The sequence below is a fragment of the Suricata suricatta genome, chromosome 8, assembly GCF_006229205.1.
Source record: "Suricata suricatta isolate VVHF042 chromosome 8, meerkat_22Aug2017_6uvM2_HiC, whole genome shotgun sequence".
In the NCBI taxonomy this organism is placed as follows: Eukaryota; Metazoa; Chordata; class Mammalia; order Carnivora; family Herpestidae; genus Suricata; species Suricata suricatta.
Genome location: NC_043707.1, coordinates 34,800,438 through 34,821,512, shown reverse-complemented (window position 1 = coordinate 34,821,512; position 21,075 = coordinate 34,800,438). Strand labels below are relative to the sequence as shown.

Genomic DNA, 21,075 nt, shown 5'->3' with positions numbered 1-21,075 from the left:
GGATTCTGGAGCCAGGCCCGACCGCCTGCCGCCTGCGGACCTCGACGAGAAGGCTCCATGCCGGCCTGTGCACGGGCCCGTCGGACAGGAAGGCCTCGGCCTCCACCTGCACCCGGACACACTCGTCCTCCCTGTTCTGTCTCCTGCCCCTGCTGTGGTTTCAAACAAAACACATAAACGAGTTCAGACAGCTGATTGTATGGTTCGGGAATTGTCTGGTTTTATTTCCTTCCCCTCCACCGCCTTCTTTCCTGGGCCCGTGGTCGGCGTGGGGGACCGGCCACGGCCAGGCGCCTGGAGGAGCAGATCACGGGCGACTCAGCCGCAAGCAGAGGTGAGGCTTCTGGAGCAGCCATGGCCCGTGGAGGCCGCCATGCCGGAGAGGCCGGCAGTGGCCCGGATCCTGTCTGGCGGATCAGGAGCATGCAGGAGAAGGGCAGACACTCCCAGAGCCCACATCCTCTTGGGGGGTTTCTCCCCAAAGTAGTGACATAGAAAGTATCAGCATTAATCTGGGGAGGGGGGCTCAGGCTTGGCTTTCTTGTTTGCTTGCACCAGTGGGATTCAGGCTGGATCACAAATCTGAGATCAGTGCCAAGGAGCAGGTGTCCTCGAGGCCTTCGTCTGTGCACAGCAGGACAGCCGCAGCCCCGGGCTTCTAACTGGCATTAATCCTGCAACGAGTCGATGCTGCCGGCCTGTCTGCTAACTTCAAGAAAGATCAACGGCCTCCCGGACTGGCTGGTACTCGGGGCAGAAAGCTGCGTGGGCCGGGAGCAGCCGAGGGCCCTTGTCCAGAGGCGGCCAGGAGTCAGTGAGCCCTGTGTCATCTGTGTCTGAGGCCCCGGGGCCTGGATGCCATGGGACGCACAGCGCTGCCAGAGGCCTCCCATACCCACAGCAAGTGACAGTCGCTTCACCGCCCACCACGTACCTCCTAGGCCCGTAGCACCGGGCCACACCACCCCTGCACTCGCGCTTGCTGCCTCCATCCGTCTTGCCTGAGAACTGGCCACGTGCTCCAGCGGGATCCCAGGAACGAGGTCCTGGCCTGCAGATGCCCGTGCTGCCTGGAGCCGTCCCCGCGGCCCGAGCTGAGCCCGCACTCCTGGTTTGTAGCCCAGTTTGGGGTCCACGTTATCGCTCTTCAGCTCCTCTTGGAGAACATTCTCAGGAAACATTAAGTGGTCTGTGAAAAGCGACTCTGAACTTGGCTGGCCACCTCCGCCCTGGTTTTCCCGGCGGTGGACACCAGGCCCTGCACAGAAGTCCAGTGGGACATGTTTCTTCTTGGAAGCAGCCTGTCCTCAGCATCCGTCTCCAGCCAGCAGAGCTGCCGCCCCCCGCCCGAGGCCCCGGCCGGACAGCAGGCCCCGAGAGAGCTCGGCCTCTGCAGCCCCTGAGAGAGGGCTGGGCCAGGGGCCAGCTCAGAACGGAGGGGAGACCGTGGGACACGGTCTCCAGGTCGTTCTGGCAAGAGTGGCTTACGGGCCCAGCATGGCCTGGCCATGGCCCGGGCTTGTCGGAGGCCGGATGGGCCCTGTTCACTGCCACAGTCGTCGGTCGCCGAGGACAAATAGGGACGGTCCTCTTGTCTGCCCTGGTGACACCTGGTCTGAAGTTCTTTACGCCCCAAATCTCTCGTGTCTACGGCAGCAGCTTCAAGGGGGAGAGAAGCTCTTCTGTGAAGGCCCTGCCCACAGCCTTCAGTGACACCGGTGACACCTGGGTGGGAACAGCCTGGTGTGCCGTCCTTGGCGACGGGAAACCAAACTCTGTTCCCCATTGACGTTTTCTGTTTTATAAACCCTGTCTTTTGCAGCAGCGTCTGGTGTGTGCATGAGAGGGCTGGCGGCGTGGGCAGGGGTGTGGACAGATCTGTCCTTCGCGGAGGGCCTCACGGGAGGATCCGAACCCGGTGCCTGCCTTCGGGTTGGCTGCTGCGAGGTCCTGCAAGGGACTGCATTTGCTCCCGGGCCGGCAGGACAGGCCCTGGTTTGCCCCTGTGGGAGCGCTGGGCTGGCAGCCCTGCTCAGAGCACTCAGGACCCCATGGGGGAGTTTGTAGGCCCCTGTGGACATGGACACAGTGTGGGCACAGGCACAGACCACAGGACCGTGCGGACACAGGACCGTGTGGGCACAGGAGACCATCGGGCCTTCGCCTGGTCTGGTCAGTCTGGCTCTAACTCTCTGCTTGCATGGCTTTTGAGACAATTCGGATTCCGTTCATGTTTGGCGATGACCCATCCTCTGTCCGGGCAGTGGCTCCCGGAGAAGGAAGCCGGGAGCGGGCAGAGTGTCTGATGGGGGGTGGGCAGTTTTGGCACGTGGGAGTTCTTAGGACTGAGAAGGGGACCCTATGGGGTCAGCTCAGAGCGGGCACAGGGCAGCGCAGGACAGGCAGAGGGCTGGGCCTTGGGGGAGCTGCAGGGGGCGCGTCTGGGTGGGGTCGAGGTGCTCTGACCAGAGAGCAGGCATGGCTCCTACCCGCCCTTGGCCAGAACTGGGGGCGGGAAGGCTGAGGCAGACCTGAGCCTCAACCAGACGCTCCAAAGTGGAGCAGTGGTTACGTGCCCCCAGAGCCCACCAAATGACAGTCCCCCCCAGCCCCCCACCACACACACACGCCGAAAGCAAGAGCGCCAGGCCAACAGCCATCGAGGCACTGCGGTCCTCACAATCCGGCTGCCTATGACCCACCACAAGCATGGGCTGTAGAGGGTGGGCCAGCCTCCACCAGGCAGGGGGAGAATAGCTTATTTCCGGCACCATCCCAGTGTCACTGTGGTCTCAGGCACCCGAGAACCTTGTCTTTGGTCGCCCAGGGCCCAGGTGTGCAGAAGGGGTCAGCCAGGCAGGTGTGCGGGCTTCGTGGCCCGTGACCCTCTCCACCTGGACCCGGCTTCCCTTCTCTGTCTGCTGTTCCACCAGGTAACAGAAAGCACCGTCTCTGCCCAGGAAGGAAGTCACAGAAGTGACTTCTCACTAGTAGAGTGTTTCCCACCAGGACGAGGCTTGTACCCGGAGCTCACAGGTCCAGTGAGCACCACAGTATGGGCCACCAAGGCTCGGCCCCTTCCGCCCCAGGGTGGACCTCACTAGCAGGCCATGCCTTTCTTGCCTGTGGACGCCGTCCCGAGTACGGCGAGGACAGGCTAGGGCAGCGTGTGGGGGCCTCAGCCGACTGTCCGTTTCCGCCTTCTCTCTCCAGTCTTTCGGGTGATGCAGCTCACATCCCTCATCTCTCAGTGAGGTTAGAAACGTGCCAGAACTGCCCCCTGTCCCGGGACAGGGCCCTCTCGGCCTCGCCCCACGCCCTGGGGACCGTGGGGCCGTTGGCTCGTGGCCATTCTCATCAGCTTCCCCCTCTGCGTCTGGTGGGTTCGTGATTGAGGTTTGCTCAAGGGCAAAGCAGGAGAACCACACACCCACGTGGGCCGCCTTCTGGGCTCTAAGGGCTCAGGGAACGTGGAACGTTTCTTCCTTTCTGTCGCTTTCACACATTCAACTAGGCGTTCCTTTTTCAGATGAGGCCTGTTTTTGTCTTTATCAGGAAACTGACCCCCAAGGCCAAAGGCAGGCCTTGTCTTTTTCCTGAACTCTGGGGCTGCTCCACGGACACCCAGTCCCAGCGGAAAGGGGAGCACCAGTGGAATCGTGCCCATGGCCCCAAACCGGCTTCTGCCAGCCCCGGCAAGGATCAGGAAAGGGACCAGGAATGGGGACCAAGAACCCGTCAGGGCGCAGTGGGACCCCTGCCCCGCCAGCTCGAGAATCACGGAACAGTCAGTCACACAGCCCGCCCTCCCGCACCCCTGAGAGGCACAGCTCCCCCGGAAAGGGGGTCAGGGCAGCCGTGCGCACAGATGCTGAGGGGTTCGTGCGCTGCTTCTTAGGGACCACGACTCTCTGCAGGTCCCGGGAGCCAGAGCTGCTAAGCGGGAGCCGGGCTGCGCAGCAGCACAGCACGTCCGCCCCAGGCTCCCGACCCCCAGCCCCGCTGCCGGTTTGGCCTAAAGTGGGGAACGTCTCCCCCCAGGCCCCCGCAAGCTGCCTCTGTGATACCTCTGCCTCGAAGCAATATTTACTGGGAAGAATGTAAGTTTGTCTGTGTGCCCCTGGATGGGGCTGCCCTCCAGACGGGCCTCTGCAGGGATGGCCGCGCCACGGTCCCTCGCCCCGTGTCTGTCCCTCGTTTCCAGCTGCTGCTTCTGTTTCATGAAGCCCTTTCCTTTTACGGGCTCTTTCCCAAGGCCTCGATTCCCACTTTTGGTTTTAAATGCTCAGGACCCAGCTGGGTGGGTGCGGGACCCAAGACGGGACTTTGTGATGCAGGACCATGTCCTCCGAACTGTAACAAAACAAACCCACTTCCCCAACGTCGGTTAAGGAGAACCATATACGTCCCGTGTTGAGCGAGGCCTCCCCCACCCCAGGCAGGTGTCCGCAGGATCGCCTCCCTGATCCCGGCGGACCCCAAGGTGCCTCCACCACGTTAGAGCCAGTGCCCGTGCCTGCTGCTCTCAGGGGGTCCGGCTCCTGTCTGACTGACTACTCCTGCTTCTGCCCTGAAACGCACGCCTGGTCTCAGAGCCCGGCCGACTCGTGGCAAGGGGCCCGCCCGCCGGTCACCTCGAATGCGGGCTTCCTCCAAAGCTCCAGCCACCCGAGGTGCGTCTATACTGCGTTTTTACACAGCAGTGGGAGGGGGATCTTCTCTGCATTGGCAAGGCTGGGGGACCCTGTCTCTTCCAGTTCTGACTGGGTTTTGGCCGGGAGGATTCAGCAGAGTGAACGGAGTGGGGGCTTCCTTTCCGGGCATCCCTGTCCCCATTCCTGGCGCCTGCGGCATCTGCGTGCACCGGGAAACGTGAGGAACGGGACCCCGGGGGCCTGCGGGAGGCCAGCTGTGTGTGCCCTGCCCAGAGCTGCATCGTTGTCTGCCGTCCTCGGGTTCTGGTCTCGTCCTGGCTGGGGCTCTCACCTCTCTGCTCCAACCCAGGTATTTTCAGAGCCAAATGATAATTGGAAGAATTCTGGCTTATTCTTTATTCGGGAATCTCTCCTGGAATAGTTTGCTCATGTGATTCATGTAAATATTTATTGGTGGTTTACTCCATGTCAGAAACAGTCGGAAGTACTCGCCGGGAAGCCAGGCCCAGGGGGATGTGACTGTGTAGAGGGGCCACGTGCCTGGTTGCTGTTCGGCCGTCTGGCACGTTGCACGTTTTCTGTTGCTGCAGTAACAGGGCTGGCTCCTCGGAGCTGCCTCCCAGAGTCCCAAGGCGCGTGGTGACCTGTCACCCTGAGTGCCACGCAACCTGGCCACACTGCACGAGGGCCTTGACTCGGGTGGGTGTTCCCAGCAAGAGGTTACCCGGCGTGAAGGATGTTAAACTGTGTCCGCGGCCTCTTACGCTCATCGCCTCTGACCTTCTGTGTTAGCTGGCCCAGATTGTTCGTCTCCTTCTTTTTCTTCTTCTTTTTTAATCTGCAAAGATGGGATTTAATCAAACGTTTTAAATTTGGCCCTTCCCTCCCAGCTCCATCTCCAGGCGGCTTTCTGGACACCCATATACTTAGGCGGCTCAGTCTCTATTTCAGGATGGGGGGTGGGGGAGGAATGAGACAAAAGTGTGACCCAGACTCATGCCTGGACCAGCCCTGCGAACCCTGTGCCCGCAGCCCGGCCCACGTGACGGGGGATTAAAGCAGAAGCGAGTTACCTTCCCTGTAAAGATGACGTGGGGGGCGGGTGTTGGGGGTGTGTGCACGTGAGGGTGTGTTTTAGCGGTGGCTGTCCCAAGTATTCTCCGGATGTTCGATCATCAGTGCTTAAAAGCGTTTCCCACAAGGCGCAAACTTGGGTTCTGGCCCGCTGGACTGGATGGCGGCCTGTGCCGAGGGGCGTGGCCACCCGAGGTCGCCTTGGGCACTGTCTGCAGAGGCCCTCCCGGAGGGACCTAGCCACCCCAGCAGGTGGCCGGCGGCCCCGCGGTCCAGTCAGCTCCGATCCTCGGAAACACGAGAGGCCCGCCACGCCAGGCCCCACCTGCGTTTTCATTTCAAATGGGATACAGTATTTTTTTAATAAGGAGCCATACTTTTTTTTTTTTTAAGTTTGAGATCTGAATGTGATTTCTAATTGTATCAGACGTTAATGTTTTAAAGCTATAACAAAGTTTAAAGTTTCTACTTTTTGTTTTTCCATTTATTTTAACTGTTCTTTTATCTATTAAATTGTTGTATATGGATGGGGAAGTTCGGTTTTCTCCTCTTAGCATTTGTTTCTATAACCAGAAATAAAATTATATATTACAGAAATGACCCCAGGCTCCGTGTGGTCCTCGTGAGTGGTGCTGAGAGACATTGCCGCTAGGTACCCGGCTGCTGTCTGCTCCCCGGCGCGGGGGCACCTGATGGGGGGAAGGACGGGGCGGGGGGAGGCCTGACCTGGGGTGTTCCTGGGGAAGGTGTGTTGTCTCTCCTGGGAAGAGGCAAACTGACAGGTGCCTGTGACTTCCCGGCCTCCCCTGGACCCCAGGGGGTGCCCTGTATATGAGTGTTTGCACTCCGGGGACCGGGACAGCTCACAACTGACCGTCAGCCGGCTCCCCAGCATCGGCAGCCCGGATGGGGATGCCCCCCAGCACCCACAGCTGCCTCGTGGGTGGGCCCTCACACCCACGGAGGGGCACAACCTGGACAGACGTGGGTCCCTCCTGCTGGCCCTCGGCCTCACAGGGCTCTCTGCCCCCCTGTGCACGTCATCTCTTAGGCCTTGCTTTTTCTGGGTACCAACGGCAAAGTGGAGGGCAGTGTAGCAAAGGTGGTCAGCCTGGACCCTGAAGCCAGACTTGGGTTCAAAGTTCAGCTGGGGGGCTTTCCCCCGCAGGAAGCCCCTTTTCTTCATCCGCAGAATGGGGGTCCCTGCCTCACAGTGTTCTGTGCATTAGGGGCCATAGTGCATGTCAGCGGCGATGAGCCCCCCACCCTTTGCGGAGCCCGGCCAGGTTTATTTCAGCCGTAGTAAGAAGGGCACCTCCACTGCAGAAGGTCTCTGACCTGGGACTTCCTAGAAATGTGCATCTGTCACAAACACATCTTTGGTCAGCGTTCTCCAGTGCTTGTGCGTGTGACCCCATCACCTCGCTGAGCAAAACAACTGGCCGATTCTGCAGTTGCCCATGGTCATAACTGAAGTTTGAACACGGCTTTCCTTCACGTCACCCCACCGCCCCCGGAAGATTCTAGTTGTAAGCCTGAATTCAACATTAGTGGAGTCCGTACATTTCAGGATGTTAGCCAAATAACGAGCAAGAGTGAGAGCAAGTACTGTAAGTTGGCTAGTTAGCCTTTCTCTGAAACGTGCAGCTTTTTAAGTTTCAGGGGGTTTTTTTAAGTGTTTTTTTTTTTTTTAATTTTGGGAGAGAGAATGGGAGAGGGGCAGAGAGAGGGGGAGAGAGAGAATCCCAAGCAGACACACACTGTCCGTGCAGAGCCCGTTGTGGGACTCAAACTCATGAACTGTGTGAGATCGTGATCCGAGCCAAAACCAACAAGTCGGACGCTTAAGCAACTGAACCCCCCCCCCCGGTGCCCTAAGTTTTAGTTTTGATGAAGACAACTGTTTCCCACTAGTAAGACCTTAAGATACCAGTTTACAGAAATGGAAATTTTGCAAGAAGCAACCAAATACTGTCCTTGGAAAGATGCTTGGGGGTGTCTGTGCTCGAAGAGTGGGAGGGAATGGCCCCAGCCAAGTCCCCATGTGGGTGGAGCCACTTCCAGGAGCTGGGGTGTCCCAAGGCGTGCCCCCCACAGCAGACAGACTGCGTGCCAGCCGTGTACCTAAGTGCCAGAACCTGGAAGCCAACCAGTATTCACCAACGGAGGGTGGCAAGCACTGATCCATCCCGCGGTCACATGCCGAACAGAACACGGCTCTGATACTGCGACACGGACGCTTCTCACGGGTGTCGGGTTGAGGGAAAGAGCCACCGGGAAAACTAAATACCGTCGGGTCCCATCCATAAGAAGCTTGAGCAGGCAGAACTAACCCATGGTGATAAAAACAAGGCACCCAGAGCCAGTGAGTAGGGAGACGGGGACAGCTGCCCTGTTTTGGGGCGGGGCGGGGACTCAGCTCAGGAGGGCCACCTATTCCCTCTTCAGAAATTTCGTGAGCTGGCTGCTAAAGCCACTATTAAAATGTTATTTCTATAAGTTACATTAACAACAATGGTAGTAAGTGCTTGATCCGTCACACTGCCATCTGACTGTACCTATGCCCCGGGTCCGCCCCATCCATCTGTACGGTGGGCAGACTGTCCTATGGTAGCTGTGCCACCCCCCACCCCCGCTGCCCAGTGACGTCACGTTGGCAGCCTGGAAATCTGCCGTTTGGGGAGTGTTTACATCACAGAAATGATCAGCCCCTCTGCCCCGCCCCAAGCCAGCAAACATTCACCGGGTGCACCACTGATTAACAGGAATGGGGAAGTTCCTTGAGTTCACTCAAAATTGGTGTGCTTCATCTGTGTTTTCCCTTAATAAACATTTTTTAAGCTACCAAACTAGTACTTGAACTCCTTTCCAGGTCTCCAATTTTGTAGTTCTAATGCTGTTAACCTTTGAATTTAAATTTTTTTTAATGTTCATTCATTTTTGGAGAGACAGACACAGTGTGAGCGGGGGAGGGGCAGAGAGAGAGGGAGACAAAGAATATGAAGCACAGAGCCCAACGTGGGGCTCAAACCGTGGACCATGAGATCATGACCCGAACCGAAGTCAGACACATGACTGACTGAGCCACCCGGGTGCCCCAATGCCATTAACCTTTAGATCTGACGCCTATGCTGTGGCCCAAATGAGCCAGTAAACTCCCACTAAAACTACAGGCCATTAGTAAGCTATGGACTGGCAGCTTCACGCCCAGCTTCTTGTGCATTTGGGGGTTCAGGGCTGGGGCTCCGCAGACCCGGTCCAGCAGGGCAGCAGCGCAGCCTGGGCCAACCGCCCGGGGCCTCCCCACGGGTGCCTCCTCCGCTCCAGGCTCTGGGAACCCCCACCTGCTCCCCATTCCCACTCCCAGCGGCGGCGGCGCCTCCCAGGCCTGCCGAATCTCACGCAACAGCCGGGTGCTTCTCGGCTGAGCGGCCCAACCTGTGCCAGCTGCGCTGCGTCTGTGGTGCTCGGGACTCGCCCTCTGCCACCCCACCTTCTCCCAGGTGCTACTTCTCTGGCCCTTCCGAGGCCAGCAACGGACAGTGTGGCCGCCCTGGGGTCCCTCCACTGGGTCAGAATGAAGCCGCCGTGAGCTGTCCCCCGGGGCTCAAGGAGACGGCTGGTGTGTAGCATTTGGCCGCCAGCAGGCCTCCCAGGACAGACTCCCTTGGCCGGCCCCCACCTCTCGGGTCCCGCACCTACTGCCCTCTGCACCTCCTGGGCACCAGCGGGGCGTCTCAGATCCCCCATGGCCATGACTCCGACAGGTGAGTGCCTGCCGGTCCTCTCCCCACCCCCTCCCCTGCATCAGGTGTGTCCTCACTACTCATCCCTCCAAGCCCCCATCCTCCCTGCCCTGCCCAGACACCCGACTCACCCCCTCAAACGCCCTGCTCTTGTTCAGCTCTCTCTTCCCTCCACTGCACTTACTAGGCAGCTGTGTGTTTTTGTATTTGTCCACTTGCTGGGTGTAAACCTCGGGGGCAGGGGCCTGGCCTCCCCTGCTCACTGTTCCCCAGAGTGCGGTGAAGGGACGCAGTCATTGCTCAATCATTGAATGAATGAATGACTCCCCCAACTCCTCTTCTGCCCCAATCCCCAGTGAATAGCACCTCCCAGAAACCCAGCATCCTGCTGTTGCCCTGATTTTACCCTGTTCCTCCTCCTGTCCCCAAATCCATCCCCAGGTCCTACAAATCTACCCACGAATGTTTGTTGAAACTGCCTACCTCCATCCTCGCGGCCTTTGCCTCACTTGGGAGACTTCCCTGTGTCTCCGGGGCCACCCCATCCACTCTCTATCCTGCTGCGAGACCCTACCCCCCCACCCAGGTGCACCTGAGGCCCAGGAAGCAGGCCTTGTCAGTGCCTTCGCCTGCCTCTCGCCACCCCTAGGCCCCATGGCCTCTGGGCTCAGGTTGGGCTCCAGTCCCAGACCCTTTTCTGGAGCACACTGCCTGCCCAGCCCAGGGTTTCCCACGCAGGATGGTCACAGGCCTGCCGATGGCCCTGAGTCCCACGCAAGTCTGCAGGTGGGAATCCTGTGGCCAACACCTGCCCCAGAACTCCTAGAACGCCTCTCTAAGCCGCCACCCACAGCCCGGGGTTAAGGTGGGCATCGAGTGAGACTCCCTAAAGCTAGCCCTAGAGCCTGGACATGTGCCACACGCGGGGCTCAAACCAGAGCACTGCCAGGGCGTTCGGGGGTGCTCTGCAAACTGCCCGCACACCGCAGCTCGTTGCACGCTTCGGGTCATACTGAGCCGCGGAACCGCGCACACCGGTGTCGTCTGCGGTCAGGTAACAACCTACGAGTGGGGCAGCGGCTCTGGGGCCGGAGACAGGCCGCCTCCTAACGGCACCCAGGCGCCCTGAGTCCATCGGGGAGGACCTGGGGCCTTGAGGTGCTGAAGTAACGGGAGTCCTGGGGCCCCGGGCGGCGATGTTCCGGGGTCTGAGGGCCCCAGGTCTCAAGGTTCCGGATTCGCAGCCCGCTAAGGCGACCAAGAGCCCACCTGGGCCGGTGGCCCAAGCGCTGACTGCCCCCGTAGGACAGGCTCCACCAAAGCCCCTTCCTTGGTCGGCGGCCTGTCCGCCCCGCCCACGTGATGTGGCACGTGACGCGACCCGGAAGTGGCGGGCTGTGGGCGGGGCTCCCGGAGTCGCAGCCGCTGCAGCCGCCGCCGGCATGTTCAGCGCGGGAGCCGAGAGTCTGCTCCGCCAGGCCAGGTGCCCCGGCCTTTCCCTGGGGGCTCCTGGTGGGTGCGGGGGGCGGCGGTATCTCACAGGGGTCCTCCTGGACCCGCTCTAGTGACCCGGGAGACGGCGAGGCCACGCCCTACAGGTCCCGGGCTAGGGGGGCCCGGCGTGGGGCCCGCTGACGGGTTGAAGGTTTGTAGGTGAGACACCCCCACCACGTCCAGCAGGAAGTGGGACTGCCGCAAGCTCCCAGAAGGGTTAGGAGCACTGAGCCCCCCCCTCCCCCAGAGGCTGATGAGCCTGGTGGGATTGAGCCACAGCGGCCAGCTCTGTGCCCCAGGCTCAGGGATTTGATACCATCCGAGGGTTTGGGGCGCCAAGGGAGGATCTGGCGATTTAGAAAGAGGCTCTCCTGCGGAGGCGTTAGGTAGGTGGAGAAATTACCCACTGGCTTCTGGCCCCCCAGCTGGCCCTAGACTCCCACTAAACTCATCTGTAGCCCTTTGCTCACCAACTAACCAGTCATGGGACAAAGCAGAAAGGAGGCCAGGGCTGAAACCCCACCCCCACCCCGAAAGACAGTATAAGACTTGATGCTATTTGCACTTTTAAAAAATGCCTATGGTAAACTTTTTTTAAATCCCCAAACTGGATCCGGTGCTGGACCCATTGGTGGGAAGGATTAGGATCACCGAAGCCACTGTAATTTAGTGAAACAAGATCCTGAATGTAGCTTAGGTTCTAAAAGCTGTAAACGGGGCAGAAATATTCGGTGGCCAAAATGCCCCTGCTGGGAAAGTGCCTGGTGGATTCGTGGCCCCGCCTCCCTCCCATGGAGTTCAGCACCATCCGGGTCCCCTTCCCTGCTGGGCACAGATCCCAATATTCAAGCTCGCTTGAATTTAGCAGTTTCAGGAGGTGAGCACAGGTATCATACTCTCCTCTCAGCACACAACATGCCCACCCACCCCAGTGTACTTGGCAGGAGACATAGAAGAGCCGAGACCCACTTGGAACTTGCCTGGGTCTCCCTCTCCCCACCTCCCTCCTACTCATGATCCTAAATTCGTGGAATGAATTTTAGTAGGACTCCCTGGTTCTTAAACAAGTAAGGAAAGCCTGGGACCTGTAAGAATTATTAGGGTCAATAGGAGCTTGGGTTTGACGGGACTGGGGAGCCATCAAGGGCTCTGAGCAGATTGGGTTTTAGAAAGCTTCCTGCAGTTTGGAGAATACTCTGGAAAGGATTCACTTGGGAGGAGGAGTCTCCCATATTGAGGCAGTCTGGTGGCATCCCCCTCAGTCTCGTTAACCCAGTTAGAAATAGACCCGACTGGCTTCTTGTCTTTGTCCCCCTCCCACGGTTATGTTGTAAGTCACCAATCCAACCTGGCTATGTCAAGGAAAAACAAAATTGAAAATGAGAAAGGAGGTGGGAGGGAGAAAAAGGGTGAATTCATTGAGGTTTCTCCCCCGGCCTTCAAGTAACCCCAGGACTCCAGCCCCAGATGTCCCCCCAACCTTCGCATCACCCCAAGTCTGGGGATGCCCCGTTTCTCATGGTTCAAAATCCCAAATTCCTGAGCTCCAGCAGCCAATTGGTCCAGCTGGGATTCAGTGGGCTTTAGGCGTGGTTGGGGGGCAGATGGGGCCCTGACAGCCCCCCCAGAGGTTCGTAGGACCACGTCTCCTCACCATGGTATCGTGTTTTGCCTTCTGGACTGAAACAAAACCCTAAAACCAGGTTTTCATTTTGAGATTTTGTTTGATGTCTTCCCTGTTGTCGATGCTCAACAGATGCATTTTTTAACTAAGCAGATTAAACATTTCGTATAGCAGGCGAACCTTAACAGTGTCCCGCCACTTGTGCTTTAATACCCAAGAGTCTGCTCTTGATCCCAGAAGTTAAAGGCTCATTGAATGAATCTTTTGAAAAGCAACTTATTTCAGACCAAGTTGGGAATGCCCAGCAAGGGAGGGGAGGGCCCAGGTCTCTGGGCCCAGAGGTGCCACTGGGTGGTGGTGTCGCTCTCCCACAGGACGCCCGGGCTTCTCTGCTCGATGGGCATTTCTTCCACCCCCAGAGCCCTCTGTCCACAGTTCAGGGCAGCATTTCTGGGTCCCTTGACCGGGTCCCCTGACACCAGGCAGCTGACCTCTCGTTCTCTGCTCAGGGAGATCCAGGCCGAGGAGCTGACGAAGTTCTGCTCCCGGATCGTTAAGCTGCTGCAGGAGGAGGAGCTGGGGCCCGAGGCCGCAGACGCCCTGCAAAGGCTCTTCCTCATCGTCTCTGCCACTAAATACAGGAGGAAGTGAGTGTGAGCGGCTCTGGGGGACTGTGGGCCCCAGGCCGGCTCCCAGCATGCGAGGCCGTAGGCTGGTACCCGTCAGCATGGCGGGAACGTGCGGGTTTGGTATTTGAGTCTTGTGTCCATATGAGCCAGTGCTGAAAGCACTCGGACTCGGAAAGTTCTTTCTGCCTGATGGACAGCGCCAGGTGGCTTCACCGGGGGGCGGGGATCCTGTGGTGACAGGCCACCTGCTCACATGGTCTTGCCCCCCCCCAGGCTGGAGGACACCTGTGTGCACCTGCTGCAGGCCACCCTGTGCTCGCCCAAGTGCCCCGAGCAGCTCCAGCTTCTCTGTGCTGCCATCCTACGAGAGATGTCGCCCTGTGACGGCCTGAGCCTGTCCTGTGACCACATCCACAGCAGCCGGCAGCTGAGCCTGGTGGCCTCCGTGCTCTTGGCCCAGGTATCGTGGCCATCACTGCTTAGGTGGGCCACTCTGCCCTGGGTCACCCCGGAGTGCCAGCCCACGATCCCAACCTGCTGCACCAGCAGGCTTGGCTTGGCCGCCCCCTCCATTCGGCCAAGTTTCTGGCTGTCACCTGTGTCCCCATCCTCCCAGCACCCTTATGCATCTAGAAGGAGCAGAAAGACCTGCCCCTTCTCCTGTCTCCCCGCCCCACTGCCTCCCGTCTCCCAGCCTCCCCGCCCCCTCCTCCAGTCTCACACTTATTCCTAGGGAAGCAGCAGGGCCCTGTGAAGGCCATTCCAACGCAGGTAAGAGGTGATGTCACGGAGAGAACGAGGCTAGTAGAGCAGCAGCCTTTCAGAACTGGACGGTCCTTTTCCAGATGTTTTCAGAGCGAAATAACTTGTCTCTCGCACATTGATGCAAGTCGCCACTTCCCGGTCCACCTGTGCTCTGTTTGAAGGGTGACAAAAAGGAGGAGGTCCGAAGCGTGGGCCAGCGCGTCTTCAGAGTCCTCGAGAGCCGGCAGCCCGAGGGGCCCAGTCCCAGGCACCTGCTCCCAGTCGTGTCCAAGATCACCCACCTCGCCCCACACACCCTCCACGAAGGTATTCACCCTCCTGGAGAGGCCCCTGTGGGGGGGGCGCAGATGGAGGGAGTGGGGGGTGGCCTGAGGGCACAGCACCCTTTCGGGAGCAGCGGCTTGTTTTCTAGAAAGACCTACCCACGCCCCTGCAGCCTGTGTCTGTGGGATTTCCGTATTCCCCACCTATTTCCCCCGCCCACCCCTATCTCCCCTCCTCCCTACCCCCCACTCACAGATCAGACCAACCTGCTCAACAAGCGGCTGGTGGACTGGCTTCGCTATGCCAGCGTCCAGCAAGGGGTGGCCCACACTTCTGGAGGCTTCTTCTCCACACCCAGAGCCCGGCAGGTGAGCCTGGGGACTCTGAACATCCCTGTCCCTGGGCGTCCCAGGGCCACATTGGCCAGCCCTCCCACAGGGCCCCTTTAGCTCCTCCTGTCCTTCCACCTGCCTTGGTTCCAGAATCCTTCCTCTGTGCCTCTGCTTGGGTGAGGGAGCTTTGGGTCCCACGGGGTCCCAGCCCCCGAGCCCGAGCCATTGTGTGCCAGACCTGCTGACGAGCGTGTCTTACCTGCCAGGGCTGCATTCCCTCAGGTGCTAGTGTTTATGCATCTCCCCGGGCCCGCCCCCACTTCTCACAGGTGTGGACGGCCACACTTGGTGTGAGGGTGGGGCTCACGCTCTCACGTGGCCTCTCCCTGCCCTCCCAGCGCCTGTGAGCCCCTCCCCAGCCCGGGTCCCCACCGCCTGCCCGTCCTTCCTTTCCTCCCGCAGCCCTGCCCCGTCACCGAGGTGGATGGCGCGGTGGCCACAGATTTCTTCACCGTGCTGTCCACGGGCCAGCACTTCACGGAGGACCAGTGGCTGAACGTGCAGGCCTTCTCCATGCTGCGGGTGTGGCTGCTGCACGGCGACCCCGAAGGCCCCAGCACCCCGGATGCGGGTGGGACATGGTGGGGGAGGCATGGGGAGGGGAGCACATGGTTGGGCCCCCAGACACAGGGGAGGTGAGTCGGACCGGGTGAGGCACCAGGCAATTCCAGCAGCCCTGGGCCACCCTCGCTGGCACTAAGAGGCCCACCCTGGCCATAGATCGGGATCCAGAGTGATCATGGAGGGCAGATGTCAACAAAGGTGTCCAGAGAGCTCCCCCAACCCCTTCTCCACGGACTGACCAGCGGTGTAGACAGGCTGAACTTGTGGGAGGGGACGCTTCCACTACATGGGGGTGTCTGCCCCCCAGACACGCTGGTCTGGGTGCCCTTGAAGTGCCTCATGCTCTTTTCCAGACGACAGGTCGGAGCTGGAAGGCTCCACACTGTCCGTGCTGTCGGCCAGCTCCACGGCCAGCCACCTGCTGCCCCCACGGGAGCGGCTGCGGGAGAAAGCCTTCGAGTACTGCCAGCGCCTGGTGGAGCAGAGCACTCGGCGTGAGTCCCAGAGCCGGGGCCCCCCTCCCAGCCCCGGCGCCGCACCCCCTGTCCCTGCAGCCAAGCACCGCCCACCGGAGCCACTTCCCAGGCTGCTCATGGGGAACGAGCCTGGGAAGCCTCTTTTTCCCAGAGGCTCTTTGTGTTTTCAGATGTAGACTCCGGAGAGCGGGGCAGTGGACAGAAGCCATCCCCAGCCCACCCGGTGTCTGCCCCACCCTCCCCTCTGCCCTGGGGGCTGCTCTCTGCTCCCAGGTGGCTCACCACCTTCTCTTCGAGCTTCCAGAACAGTGTGCCCCTCATTCACTGTTCTCACACTGACACAGAGACCAGGGGACTGTCTTCCTTCTGCAGGCGCCCTGAGGAAGGGGGACTCGGACCTGCAGAAAGCTGTAAGCATGGGGCAGGCCGGGCATCTGGGGCGCACAGGGCTCCCCAGCTCCACCCAAGCCCAAGCCCGTCCCCCGTCCCCGCAGTGCCTGGTGGAGGCCGTGCTCGTGCTGGACGTGCTCTGCAAGCAGGACCCCTCCTTCCTGTACCGCACCCTGTCCTGCCTGAAGGCCCAGCACGCGCGCCTCTGTGCGGACCCGAGCCGGGCGCGGACATTGCTGCCCATCGCGCAGTTCTTCCTGAACCACGGTGAGCCTCTGCCTCATGCCTGGGCTCCCGGTGCAGCTGGGAGAACCTTCTGGTTCACGGCCAAGGTCAGCCTTTCTCTCCTCGTGGTTCTTTTTCCTTCGTTTGTGGAACAGTGTTGCTCTGAAGACCTGTGAGCACCAGGTGGGGCCATTTTTAAATGGGTTTCTGTATTGAATGAAAATTGAGCAAGGTCACACTGACCTTGGAACTCTCTGCCAAGAGTTCAGGGTTTCATGGAAGGGGGCGTGGATGCAGCACTTTCCAAAGAGCGTTCTGTGTCGAGTCACTCAGGGATTGGTCTGTGGCCAGAGACTCCAGAAGAGCTAATTCAGCTCTTTTTCTCGTGTGGGGTGGACCCCCCAGGGCCCCTAGTGTCCTGGACACACGTGTGGCCCTGGAGGCTTGGCCCATGACCCCGAGGGACCCCCACCAGCAGCAGGGGTAGGCCCTGACCTTACTGGTCCCTTTCAGGGGAGGCGGCCGCAGTGGACTCAGAGGCCCTTCTCCGGCACCTGCTCACCAGGACGGCCTGTGAGCTCTTCCACAGCCCCCCGCTGGCCTTCGAGCTTATGTGCTTCTGCAGGGACAGCCTTCCCCTGTTTGGCAGGAACCTGGACATCCTCAAATGGAGCTTCCCCAATCTCCTCAAGGCATGCTCCACTGTCCCCAGCCAGAACGGGGGGCGCGGGGGGCCGGGAGTGCAGGGCGGGGGGTGAGTCATGGGGCGGCCTGGGGTCCGTGCGTCACACAGAACCAGCGTCTCTGCCAGGGAGAGCCCTGTGTGACCCCCTTCGGAGGCACGGGGGAGTCTGGCAGCAGTTGGTTCTCATGGAATTTGTCCAGGCTGTCCCATCCGGTGGGCTCGTCATCCGGGTGCCTTGCCGCTGTCCGGTGCTGTCCACGTCTGGTGTCTTTGGTGACCGGTCATGGTCACTGCATGGCTTTTGCCAATTCGACTAGAGACACTGTCGTTTCGCTGGAGCAGACACCAGTGGCAGGAGGGACGAGACTGTGTCAATGACTGGGAGGAAGGGAACGCAGCAGCAGAACAGGGATAGAGCGCGGACAGGCCGGAGTGTGTCAGGCTCCAGGACCACAGGAGGGACCCTCACCCCTGCCGAGGGGCAGCGCATCTGGGACTGAGGCGCCTTCCCTCTGCGGTAGCCTGTGGGCTTTGAGCTGGTGGCCCTGCTGCTCGGTTGTGCACCCCATGTGGGCCCTCCCGTCCCCATTGAGCCGCCATGCTTGTCCCTGCAGCTTCTGGCCTGGAATAGCCCGCCCCTCACCTCTGAGTTTGTGGCACTGCTACCGTCACTGGTGGACGCGGGCACCGCCGTGGAGATGCTGCACGCATTGCTGGACCTGCCCTGTCTGACCGCAGCCTTGGACCTGCAGCTCAGGTGAGGCCACGGGGCGTGCCCCCCCCATGACAGCGCCTCCCTCTGGCTCCTTGCCAACCGTTGGCACCGGGCCCACTCTGGTCACTCTGAGGCTAGCCAGCTCAGGTGCTGTGGTGTCACGGGGACATCTGCTCTGCCTCTCTGCGAGCGGAATCCGGCCTCACACACCTGCTTGTTCACAGGTTGTCGCCGGCCGCATCCGAGAGGCCGCTGTGGGACCCCTCCCTCAAGATCCCCGGCTGCCTGGAGGCCTCCCGGGACCCCCAGTTCCAGGGTCTCCTCCAGCACCTGTTGCGTGCCACGGCCACCGGGACCGTGGAGAGGTGGGAAGCTCTGGGGTGGGGCCCGGTGGCCCTGGCAGGATAGGGGGACACTGAGGCGTTGGGACTGGCTGTGTGGCCAGAGCCTGCTCCAAGGGTGGGCGGGGCCCTGCTTCTGCCCCTGGGCCTTCGCCCTCAGCCAGCACTGGCCACTTGCGCAGCTTCCCAACCGGTCCCCGGGTCTGGCCTCAGGACCTGCGAGGTATGTGTCGTGGGGACTCCATTGTACAGATGGAGACAGTGAGGCATACTATACCCGCCCCAGGAGCGAGAGGGCCAGGACTGGAACAGGGCCTCCTGACAGCAGAACCCTCACAGCCTGGCCCCACGCCAGCCCTCCCTGCATCCCATTTTGATGAGGGGGACAGAGCTGCAGTAGTGGATGGCTCCAACCACCCTCTCTTCCTTCAGGCCCCGGCCCGCGTGGACGAGGTGGGCCTCGGGTGGGCGGGGACTCATCAGGGTGCCTTGTGTCTATCAGGTTGGCGCCACTGCACCGGCTGCTACAGCCCCTGGCCAGCTGTGCCCGCGTGGTCCAGTGCGCCGAGGCTGTGCCCACCCTGCTACAGGCCTTCTTCTCAGCAGTGACGCGGGTGAGCCTCCTGCTCCTGCAGCCAAAAACACACACACACACACACACACACACGTGCACCCACGCACATGCACTGACACAGGGTCGTCCTGAGGGAGGCGGAGGACGGCCCCCTCGCCCTGCGCTTCTGCAGCCCCTGCCTGGGGTCGGCCAGAGTCCCTGGGAAGGGTGGGAGCAGCTGTGGGGACCATCGCTCCTCCTCCCCCGAACGGGGGGCCCCGTGAGGCATCTGGGACCGGCACACACACCCGGGACCAGAGCAGAGCGTGGCACAAAGTGGCATCACTGGGGCTGGGACTGAGTCTGTCTCTCCCTCCTGACCCTCAGTTTGCCGATGGGGCCCTGACCAATCAGCTGGCACTGCTGCTCCTGGAGAGAAGCGACTCTCTCTTCCAAGTGCCGCATTATGAGGACCGTGTGCACAGGTGGGCTAGCACCACCCTCCCCCCCCTCCCCCCAGCTCTGGTTGTTCCCACGCCCCCTGCCCAATGCCCGACCCCTTTCTGGTTGCCACCCACTCTCACCCTCAGGCCCAGTTGCTGCACTGATGCCTCATGTCCGCCCCCCACCACCCCCAGGTCCACAATTGCCAGTGGTGGCCCAGGTCCCTCTCCATGTAGCCCTCTGGGCTCTCATTACCCACCCCCCCACCCGCTACCCTACCCCCCTATCCCGGCCTCCTCCCTCTGGGGCCACTAGTTCCTTTGGGGCCAGAACCATCTGGACCTGGTGCTCAGAGCTTTTCCTTTTGCCCCCTGGCTCTGGTTCCGGGGGAGGGGTCTGGGGCCCGGGGGCCACTGAGGCCCACCTGCATCCTCTCCGGGCAGAGTCCTGAGTTCACAGTTCCTGGCCCTGTGCGCGCTGCACCCATCACTGGTGGTGGAGCTGGCGAAGGAGCTGCTGGAGTTCGTGGGGAGCGTGAGCAGCGTCCACAGCAGGGGGCCCATGCTCGCTTCCGTGGTGAGGCCCACTGCCCTGCCAGCGCCCCACTCCCAAGGCGGGCAGCCTGCAGGGTGCTGAGGCTCTGTCCCTTCCCAGGTGTGGGCCATCGGCGAGTACCTGTCCGTGTCCTGGGACCGGCGGTGTACCGTGGAGCAGATCAACCGGTTCTTCGAAGCCCTGGAGGCCGTGCTGTTTGAGGTCACCCAGTCCCGCCCGTCTGCCACGCTCCCCAAGTGTCCCCCGCAGGTCGTCACCGTGCTCATGACCACGCTGACCAAGCTGGCCTCCCGCAGCCAAGACCTGATTCCCCGGTACGGGAAGGGACCGGACAGGGGCCCCGCGCGCTTCCTGTGGTGCGGGGAACCGGCCCCGGACGCCTTCCCGGTCCCTGATGTCTGCCCTGCAGAGGAAGGGCTGCTGTACCGGCTGCCTCACTGAGGGCCTCGTTCCACAGGCGGGGTAACCAAGACCCCTTCCTCCTCAGGGTCTCTCTGTTCCTGTCAAAGATGAGGACCCTGGCCCCGAGCCCAGCCCTGAGCACCACAAGCTGTGAGGAGGACGCGGGAGCCATGCGCACGCGGGCCACAGAGCTGCTGGCCCTGCTGAAGATGCCCAGCGTGGCCCAGTTCGTGCTCACGCCCAGCAAGGAGGTGTCCGAGCCCCGCTACCACCGCGACGCCAACACGGCCCTGCCCCTGGCCCTGCGCACCGTCAGCCGCCTGGTGGAGAAGGAGACGGGCCTCCTGCCGGGGTGAAGGGACGATGATGAAGAGGCTGGTATTAGGGCCGAGCCTCGGCTTCCGTGGTCAGAGAGGACCTCAGGAGGGGCAGGAGGCCTGGGTGGGTCTGGGTCCCTCAGTGCCTGTCAGGACTGTCACATCCTCGGCCTAGGTCTCCAGTGGAGCTGAGCTGGGCTCAGGTAGGATTTGGGGCTGGGTGGCGTCTGCTTTCTCTGTTCCAGGCTGTTCCCTGTTTGGGGCAAGAAAAGATACCACAATAAACCTCTTTCCAAAAGTATCTGTGTGCACAAGGTGGGGGCTGTGCCCTTCCCTCCACCCAGCGGGGTGGGGCCCGAGGTGGGGCGCACTGCTGGTCTGCGAGACCTGGCCCTGGGGACCCTCGTGCGGCTGCACCAGATGGCTGTGGCTGTTCCTTCTCGCTCAGTCCCCACAGTGTCCTAGGTGTCACAGAAATAACAGCACGAATGCCAGCAAAGAAGAAGCAGTGTGACCCAGAGGTGCAGCTGCTCCCCTGGAAGGGCCTTGGCTCAGGGTCCTTTCTTGGCCCTCCTGCTGCTCCTGGATGGGCCCTGGGACCCCTGCCAGGTGGGATAGAGGTGCCGCCTGCCTTCAGGCCTGCAGCCTCCTGCCATTCAGAAGGGTGCTCCGTCTGTTTCCTTGCCTGCCACTCGGAATCTAGAGCAAGGAGGGGAGACAGGCAGGGTGTGGTGGGGCAGGAAATGACCCTCCAGCTTTAGTGCC

General features: G+C 61.0%; 1 protein-coding gene and 1 long non-coding RNA gene across 4 annotated transcripts; one reads left to right on the top strand and one right to left on the bottom strand.

Moving 5' to 3' along the window:
- Positions 1 to 5,021: 5,021 nt before the first annotated feature.
- LOC115298133 lies at positions 5,022 to 14,972 on the bottom strand. Its single transcript, XR_003911614.1, has 4 exons — positions 14,518 to 14,972; positions 13,944 to 14,138; positions 13,085 to 13,224; positions 5,022 to 5,493 (listed from the first exon to the last, which is right to left on the bottom strand). It is a non-coding gene; the product is annotated as an uncharacterized LOC115298133 (long non-coding RNA).
- On the top strand, positions 10,879 to 20,611 carry AP5Z1 (adaptor related protein complex 5 subunit zeta 1). 3 transcript variants are annotated; one of them, XM_029946525.1, is made up of 17 exons: positions 10,879 to 10,958; positions 13,103 to 13,240; positions 13,496 to 13,682; positions 14,149 to 14,293; positions 14,507 to 14,619; positions 15,046 to 15,214; positions 15,561 to 15,701; positions 16,056 to 16,093; positions 16,178 to 16,340; positions 16,812 to 16,990; positions 17,598 to 17,740; positions 17,923 to 18,063; positions 18,542 to 18,653; positions 18,980 to 19,077; positions 19,480 to 19,612; positions 19,691 to 19,905; positions 20,079 to 20,611. In XM_029946525.1, exons 1-17 carry the CDS (start codon positions 10,918 to 10,920, stop codon positions 20,347 to 20,349), a joined length of 2,427 nt encoding a protein of 808 aa, XP_029802385.1. In that variant the 5' UTR covers positions 10,879 to 10,917; the 3' UTR covers positions 20,350 to 20,611. The 3 variants fall into 3 exon arrangements, with proteins under 3 accessions (XP_029802385.1, XP_029802388.1, XP_029802387.1); XM_029946528.1 differs by having other exon boundaries at positions 10,926 to 10,987; XM_029946527.1 differs by lacking the exon at positions 10,879 to 10,958 and adding an exon at positions 11,002 to 11,128.
- Positions 20,612 to 21,075: the final 464 nt, after the last annotated feature.